The 9331-nt window shown below is 37.2% G+C and overlaps 1 protein-coding gene across 1 annotated transcript in view; it reads right to left on the bottom strand.

The window, feature by feature from the left end:
- The window catches only part of dab1a (DAB adaptor protein 1a), a 175607-nt gene that overhangs the window by 46160 nt on the left and 120116 nt on the right, over window positions 1–9331 (bottom strand). The window contains exons 3-4 of the mRNA XM_016498043.1: window positions 7516–7655; window positions 1867–1965 (exon numbers count right to left, since the gene is read on the bottom strand). Coding sequence (XP_016353529.1) covers window positions 1867–1965; window positions 7516–7655 — 239 coding nt within the window. The remainder of the gene's footprint in view (window positions 1–1866; window positions 1966–7515; window positions 7656–9331) is intronic.

Below are 9331 nucleotides of genomic sequence, written 5' to 3'. Positions count from 1 at the left end.
TATACTTTCCTATTTTTAGTTTAAAAGAAGTATACTAATAGCACACTTGAATAAACTTCTTTTTCGTAAGGGGAGGCAAATCAATAACTGTTACAAAGTGAATTCCTCTTTCAAACTCTCCTTCTGTGGAACAGCACTTTGGTGTACGTGATCCGGTCTGATACTTCATAAATAAGCATTATTCTCTCCATTTATAACTAGCTCAGGTGCGATTCATTAGCTGTTATTGCCATTTACTCTCCATCAAGATGGCGTAAAGCCCTGCAGATGGGTCTTGTAAAGCTACGGCCATTCTATTCTAAGAAGTCTGTTCAATTAGTCTTCTCTGATTTCCCCGGAGAGCGCTCCTCTCTTTAAAACGCATCATTAACACAGGCTTACCTCTCCCAAAGGATGGCCTCACCCCCGCCTAACACAGAGCAGACTCGAGCCTGCTTACAGCAACCGCACACTAACACACAGAAACCATCTTTTGCTATCGACCCAAACTTTTGAGGCCTAGAAGATAAGGGCCTCTTGAAGAGCCATCAGCCCTAGCCTATAAACTAACTGTCCACAAGCAGACTTGTAAATTCCACTTTGATTTCTGAGTTATGTCTGTGAAATAATTGGTACTTATTTTTGTGAAAACAGAAATGTTAAGGCCTGTACACATTTCATCTGCTCACACGCAGATGCTGTGGTGCAATTATGAAAGACACTTTTCAACACTGGTTTATTGCAGCATAAATTACTATATTTCAGACTGATGCTGTCACTCTAGTAATCCTACATGTATTTTTGTCATATAAATATTTAAAATATATATTTCAGCATTACTCCCAGTTTACTCCCAAACAAACCTTCCCTTAAAACTGATTCAACCTTAAAATTGTTCCTCTTACCCTAAACAATAACCTACCAATAATATTTTTGTAAAACATTTGAGTATACCATTTATTATTGTGAATATGTATTTTTAATTACACATTGTGATATGAACAATCAGTCAGTAAACAGACTAATAAAAGTTTCATAAACTAAAGTATTTCACTGAGAGTTTTGGTTCAAACGTAACCAACAACTGACCCACAGTTTAGCAAGGAAGTTAGCTGTGAACTTCAATTTCAATTCACTGACTTATAGCGATAACTATAAAGTTTTAATAATCATTCTAATATGACAATTGGGAAAGTCCATACCACAATAACGACACAGACAATATTGTTGGAATCACTTTCAAAACTATTTTTACATCTTATAAACAATAAAAACATTGACATCCAATCCGAATCCACCTGCTTTTAATGAGCTTGAGCATTTAAAGCAGCAGTACGACATAACGTCAGCATGTGTTCATAATAAACAGAACATTGGTATGAATGCTAACATAGTTATCATTATAGTTTATATCTCATAGTTAATGTTCTTAGTGTGAAAGGGCCTTTAGTCTGATTCAAATCGCTAACTCACAAGCTAATTTGAAACTGTCCTGTATAATGTATCCTTTTTACTGACTCATTAAAAATAACAATTTCTTAAGAATCATCTTTGAATTGGACATCTCAGCTCACCATGTGTTTGTTGTTACAATTAGCTCTCCCATTGAGGTTTTCACTAATGCCGACTGCTTTATTGCACGTGCCGTTCATCAATACATTGATGGAAGGACAAGTAAAAAATGTCAACTAGATATTAGCTACAACATATCTCCAAAGTAATGAAAAACACAACATGTCCTTTTCGTAGATAAAACAAATAGAAACCAGGTTAGGCATCTGAGGATTTGTATTTGTGGCTCAGACACTTGCTTCAAAGGATCATGGGTAGTGACAGGACACAATTCCTCCCGCCCACCCCCGACTCTCAAGCACTCCCCTGACTCACCCCCGACTTCTCATCGAAGATCTTGATCCCTCCAAAGGACACAGTGAGAAAAACTTTCTGTTTGTGTTCTCCTTTAGACCGCGCAGAGGCTGTGATTCCCTGCAGACAAGAAGATGAAAACAGAAACATGAGAAAAAAAGAAATGAAGATAAAACAGAAACAGAGCAGAACGGAACGGCAGCTTTCGCTACTTGCAGCAATCCTTAGGGAGAATTAGCCTAGCTGTTATGTAAAGAAACTGATTCATTTTCTCTCTGTTTTCAACAATTTCGTAGGTTCTGATATGTGCTGGTTTGGAGTAACTAGGGACAACTGACACTATACAGGTAGAAGCTGTAATTACACCATTCTGCTGATCTTACTCTACCGACGGTCATTCAAAAGTAGACATATCAAACCATCCCCACCCAAAAATATATGTGGAACTCGCTTGATTCTTTGAAACGACTCTTCCCCAAAGGACCACATGCAGATGATAGACTGAGCAGTGTGTTTACTGAGAATACATGAGAAAACACCAAACATACAAAATGCTGTTCATCCGGTCACAAAACCACCATTCATCTCAACAGTTTGGATGAAACTAAAGAAAAAATGTCCGACTTCACTCATTTTACATCAGTAGTTGCCTGTAGGTGTCTCCATATCCCCTCCTCACCTAATACACCTCCATAATGAACATAATAAAATTATATTTATGTATATTATTATATATTATATTATATATAAATTATACAAGATATCAGAGGAAAAAACCTGAATTGTTTGACAGTGTGTAAATCAGAGTATGTAAGCGGAGTGGAGCAGCAACAGTTTCTCCTCCGCACTCCAAGCATTTCATAATCACTCTGCTCGGGTTCAGCATTTCCCGCTCCTCGCTCACCTGATCAGAAACGCCACTCCGCCTTCACTCCATGATGAAATTTGTGGCTAAAGTATTTCAGTATGTTTTGAAATAAAAATTTTAAGCTGATAAATCACAGGACAGCGTTGACAATAATTCTCTGCACTCCTGAATGTTTCTATGTGCAAGCTTGTGTGTTGTGCACATTAGCGCCATTCCGCTCACATACTCTGGTGTAAATGCAGCCTATTTGTCTGGGTGAGAGAAAGACACTGTATATAGCAAGGGACCTAATCATTAACTAATTAACAGGTTTTTACAGTAGCATTTTTATAGACTTTTACCAATAAAATTATGATAATTTCTTACAATGTACCAGAGGCAGCACTCTGAAAGGCTCATAGTGACCCGGGACAAGGCACTGCAAATGTAATATTTTGTCAACAGCAATTGAATAAAATACAAAAACAAAATATCATTATTAAACTACAGATACATTAAAATATTCACACGTTTGAATGAGTACATTTTGCACTTTTAATAAACCAAATAGCAATGCATTTTATTTTGTAATTCACAGAAATGCTTAATCTGTACTGTTCACCCACACACAATTCACACCGGACACAATTAATTTTCAACAAGAGAGGTAGAGGTAGGTAAAACTCCTGCAAATGAGCGATAGAGAAGCTGAGAGCGGTATGGAGAAAAAAGTGCCACCCCAGATGGTTGTGCGCCGCCTTTGCCAGAATCTGTCACTGTGATGAGTAGATATCACACTGCAGACCTAAATCCATTTAAAAATTTTCTCATTTGTTTTTGTATATTTTCGTAAACCACTTGTCAAGTCAGATTTGCAAAATATAAAGTTGCAATAAACCAAAAGCCGAAACTTGTTCTAAAATCAAGCTTGCTTCATATGTCCAAGCCATTCAAAGGTGTGTGTTTGGCTGTTTCTCCAAACAGCTGGAGCCCTCAAGTCTTCCAGGACCATAATACGTTCTTGCCAATCAGATGATGCTGTTTCTTGATCTTCCTTCCAAGTGTGCAGGGAGCAGCATCCATCAGTCACATGATGTATGTTAGCACACCATTATGCCTATCAATATGTGCTGGCGAGATGATGAATGAGTCGTTCTAATGCCAGCAGCTGGAAGATCATGGCGAAAAGAGCACAAGCGCTGACATTTCAAACTCAGACAGTGTGTGTATAAGTGTTGCTGGAGTTACAGATGTGAAATATAAGATGTAAATGTGCAATCCAGAGTGCCTGGGCAGAGCTTCGTCTGTAGGAGAAGCTGGACAGATGCTTAATGAAGTTTTTAGAGCGCTACGTGGGCTGATTATCAAGGGAGGATGGGGATTATATGAAAAGACTCAAGTCAAACTGTTGTTTAAACTCTTCTTCCCGACAGAACAGAGAGACAAAAAGTGAGAGCGAGGAATAAGAGATTAAAAATGACACTATGGGACTCATTTGTTTGCTAAGGAGTGGAGGACTGTGGGAATATGAGTATAGATTATGTGTCTGGATGAGTGAGAGGTAAACAGCTCAGATCAATAACAGTCTGGACATTCTAATCAGACCAACATGCAAATCAGATGGCAACATCACCCACTCTCTCAAACACACTACGAAACCAATCTAAACTCTGGTGAAAAGGGTGCAATTTATGGCGAACATACAATAAGACACTGATTTTCGGAGGTATCAAGACAATGTGTATCAATGTCTACCTGTGTGTATCAGGGGCGCACATGCATGCACAAATAAAGCAACCCACATACACATGGTAGTGTGACCCCTGGTGTTCACATGGCTCATTAACCAGTCTAATGGATGTGGCTTATTCATTCAACTGACTGAAATTACACCTTTACGTAGCTAATTAAATGAGGATTGCCAAAAACATTTATCATTTTGTTTTCAAATAAAGGTAATTATAAATACTACTGGTATTTAAACCATAAAACTACACATGCATGCATGTATATATTTAAGAAAATATGTTATGTTTATATATTAAATATATTTATATATAATATAAAATATAAGAATATAAATATATAAATGTATATACATGTAAATATTTTCAAAATATATACTGTATGTGTGTGTATTTATATATACATAATAAATATACACAGTACACACACATATATTATGCAAACAAAAACTTTTTTTGGATGCGATTAATCATTTGACAGCACTAATAAATATTAATAAAAATACAGGTCCTGCTATATATAATAAATATACACAGTACACATACATATATTATGTAAAAAACAACCTTTTATTTTGGATGCGATTAATCGTTTGACAGCACTAATATTTATCTGTTTCGTGAAAATGAGCATTTGTTGCATAAATCATTATCTGTCTGGTGTCTATAAGCAGCGCATACAGTATATTTTTAAAAATTGTTTGCATTAATTAACAAATAAAACAAATCTTTAAATTAGTCATAACTATGTACTAATTTTATCTTTTTACAGCCTGTGTTTTCATCTAAAAATACGTTTGATTCTAAGATCACTATGTGTAAATGTAAAATATTAAAATATGTTGTGAAAATGTTGATGGAACAAACTGATGCATGTGCAGAACTGAGAAACGGATATTTATGAAGATCAATTGATGTCTCACAAGGCAAATGTATTTCAGTTAAAAAAAGTAAATGCAATACAATAATTTTCAAGAAATAAGTAATTTGTACATTTACATAATTGGTAAGGGAAAAATACATTGTGTAGCTATATGTACACACCATGAGTTCAAGTCAACTTTCATTTCGTGAACAGTACAGATTAGTGTATTTCATTCATTCAACTCTGCCTGACACAAACATACAAAATTTCAAATGCCACTGGCTCAATTAACATTTATAGTATAGTAATAATAATAATAATAATGTAGATCTTAGTTGCATTTTAAGTGATATTATAAATCCTGTAAACATATATAAGCCCTGTCCCAAATCGCACCCTAAACCCTCGCGGTCTTTAGCAAAACCGGAAGTGTCTATGCCCAAACTCGCTAGACCGGAAATCCAAGATGGCAGCGATACGTAACTAGCCCATTGAAGATCTGGCAAAATATCCAGTGTGTATTTGCGTTTGCACTCCTGACAGCATCAAAAGTTACTATTTACATTGTGTTCTTGCAGCGTTGAGCAATGTAGCCAATCACAGATATCACATATTCTTTTAAATAACAATGACATTTAAAGCCATAAAAAATATTAAATACCTGAAATGGTAATTTGAAATGTTTTCATTAAAATTTCAAGAGGTCTTAAAAAGTTTCAATGGCATTTTCATTTAGCATTTATGAGCGCAGTACCTCTTTTTTCTTACCGGGGAAACCGCTATATTTCTGCCATTCCAAAAGCTCCTCCTACTGGCAGAGAATGAATTTTCATTTTCAATAAGCCCGTCTGCTGTTTTTGTTCAGACCAATGTGAAAATCCACCCATGATTTTAAGCAGCAAACACATAGAGCTGTAAATGTGAACCCGTGGATCGGCAAAAAGCTAATGCCTTCTAAAATTCTAAACAATTAAGACAGTAAGATATACAGTATATTTATATTAGATTAATAACTCATCCAGAGTGAGTAAAAGAGCAGGCAAAATCATTCTGGACCCCTCACTCCCAGCCCACTTCCTCTTTGAACTGTTGCTGTCTGGTCGGCGCTACAGAGCACTGAGCACCAGAACGGCCAGGCATAAGAACAGTTTTTTCATTTAATGTATATTGTTATTTCCTATTTATTTATCCTATTTTTATTCTTTTTATTATCTGTCTTGTCTTGTCACTGTCATTCTATTTGTGCTTTTCTCTCAAATGTTTACTTTAACTTTAGACATAACCAACTATGCTTATATGTAAACCTTGTGTGTTTTGACAGTATTAGTGCAATCGGACGCGAAAGATAACTTAGTCCAGTAACAGGCGCTGTTTGACAGGCTTTTTAGTGTGTGCACGCTTAAGGTGTACACGCTCAGAAAAAGAGCATGTCAGAACAGCACGCAAATGAAATGTTTAATGAGGTAAGGTTGCTCTCGGCAGGTTCATGAGCGCTGAACGGCCGCTGATGCCCTGGAGTTCACATATCTGAAAACATAGAAAACACATCTCTGAGTGCTAGACTAACTGAGACTTGATACAGCACTTGTATACTGTATACTGCTGCCCTCCTATTGGTCTGAATTGCTTCTATTTGCTCTTCTCATTTGTAAGTCGCTTTGGATAAAAGCGTCTTCTAAATTATTTAATGTAAATGTAAATAGACGTTATCTTTATTAACAAACCGCATATTTGAAGTCTAAAAAAGTACATTCTCTCCTAAAAACTCTTAAAACTACATTCTGTGATACAAAAACAGTATTATTTATACAATTACGAGTGTGATTAGGCCTACCTGCATCTAATACAGCATATTTGAAGTCTAAACAAGTACATTCTTTCCAAAAAAAACTCTTAAAACTACATTCTGTGACACAAAAACAGTATTACTTATACAATTATAGTGGATTTGGGTGTCCGCCATGACACTCGCTGTGAGAAATACCACAAGCGGAGGGATACAAATGGTGAAATGGTTGGAGTTCCAATATCACTAGAATATCGCACTCCTCTCAGCCAATCAGATTTGAGGGCCAGAAATATATGTAATTATATGTAATTATATATATATATATATATATATATATATAAATAACATACAGTACATAAAACATATTGTAACATATAGTAAGCAACCACTATACCACTAACCACTATGCCACAATACCACACACCTTGAGTTTCATCATTGAGTCCTGACAGAGTTTGTCTCCTCTTGCAGCAGTGACCTCATCTATCCCAATGAGCTTGGCCTTGTAGCGAACGCCATCCCCCTTAAAACGCTTTATCAGAGCTGCTTCACTGCGGTCCTGCCCTGGAGAAAGAAAAAAAGAGAAGATAAATGAAGCATACAATCATTTGATGTATTTTGCATACATCACATCCTCATATTTCTAACACTGTGTTCTGTTTGAGCAGTTAGATCTTTAATCTCAGTCTAGTTGTTGAGGTCCAGCTGGAGCTTTGTCTGCATGGGCCTGTGGGTTTGTTCAAAGCCAGGGGGTTTAAAATCAACCCAGAGTTCTGAGCACTCTCCCTAACCCCCCAGATGCCCTACGTTTGGCACCATATTCACAGCTCAGAATGAAGGTCAAGACTGCTGCATGTGTGTGGTTGTAATTACAGGTATGCCAGGCCCGAGGCATGATGGGGAAAGGCTGGTTTCTAAGTAACAATGCTTTATCCTGGTCTGGTGTGAGGCGATAGGAGGGATGAAAGCTGAATATTTTTTGAGCTCTCACATCAAAGTGTACGTCTATCAGCCAATCTTGGCTTAGAAAGATCAAGTGATTCCTCCCACACCATCACAAAGCCTATAACTGGATAACTGGACTGGCCAATCGATGAGCCGCCAAGGATGTACAGTAGACCAATTAACTCATTCTCAGTGAAGCAAAGACAAACAGACCCAATTAGGTCTGAGCCTGCAGTTTGATCAGTGGACAAAGGCAAATGGACACTTACCAGGACACACTTAAACTTACTTGGGCTTAATTTATAGCATATACAAGAGGAAGGGTGAAAGGCTGTTGCTCTGGCTCTTTCCTTTGCTACCTCTTTTTCTTTGCTCTCTTTCTTTGCTGGGACTCTCTTCTTGGGACTCTGCCCTCTCTCCCTCTTTCTCTCTATCTCTCTTTTCTGTCCCTCAGGTAACATTTTACATACATGCTGGGTACAATTAATTGTTTATGTTTTACCATCCTTCATCTATTTTGTAACCAATTCAAGTGTAACCATAACAAAATATTGTTATTAAACCATTTCAATTATTAATTATGTGCTAACTAGTCTTGATTCAAGGTTAATATTAAAGTGCTACCTATTGCAATACAATAGTCACTCAATAGCAACGCTCTCCCACATATTTAGCTATTCTAACTGCGCTTATTTCCTTCGTTGGTATAAGTGGCAGTGGGTGGTAATAGACTAGAAATGTACAGTTTTATACCATCGTGCTGATAATGTTTCTTTAGTCATTCGGCAATCCTACAGCCTGGACCACTGTAGGGAAACCACCCTTACAGGGGAATATATGCTGGCAGACCTTACTGACAGCAACCCCATCATTCGGTCAACCCACCGACCGCCATATCCACCCTCCTTTGTATGTCTGTCTCCCTTTACTAGCTTGACATTTCTCTTTCTTGCACTTTCTGTCACTCTTAGCTCTTGTATTGTTGTGGTATCAGTAGTATCTTATGTTGACCTTGTTTCTACATACCCCTCCATGTTCTCCATTGTTGCAGCTCAATGGTTGCGCTCTTCTCTGAGAAGAAGGGGTCAAGAATTAAACTCACGCAAGCAGGGGACACACCAGTGTTGGGGAAGCTACTTTGAAACTGTAGCTTGTAAAGCTTCAAGCTAGACATAATTTAAAGGATCTCAGTTTGGATGTCAGCATTTAATAAATCTTAATAAAACTGACTGAGTGAATGACTGACAACAGAGGCTGTGGTTTTCGGCATCCAGTGTTACAATGGTGCCGTGACC

Source organism: Sinocyclocheilus anshuiensis, unplaced genomic scaffold (genome assembly GCF_001515605.1).
Source record: "Sinocyclocheilus anshuiensis isolate Anshui unplaced genomic scaffold, SAMN03320099.WGS_v1.1 scaffold801, whole genome shotgun sequence".
Lineage (NCBI taxonomy): Eukaryota > Metazoa > Chordata > Actinopteri > Cypriniformes > Cyprinidae > Sinocyclocheilus > Sinocyclocheilus anshuiensis.
Note: the sequence above shows the minus strand (reverse complement) of the source record. Positions and strands in the feature narration are given on the sequence as shown.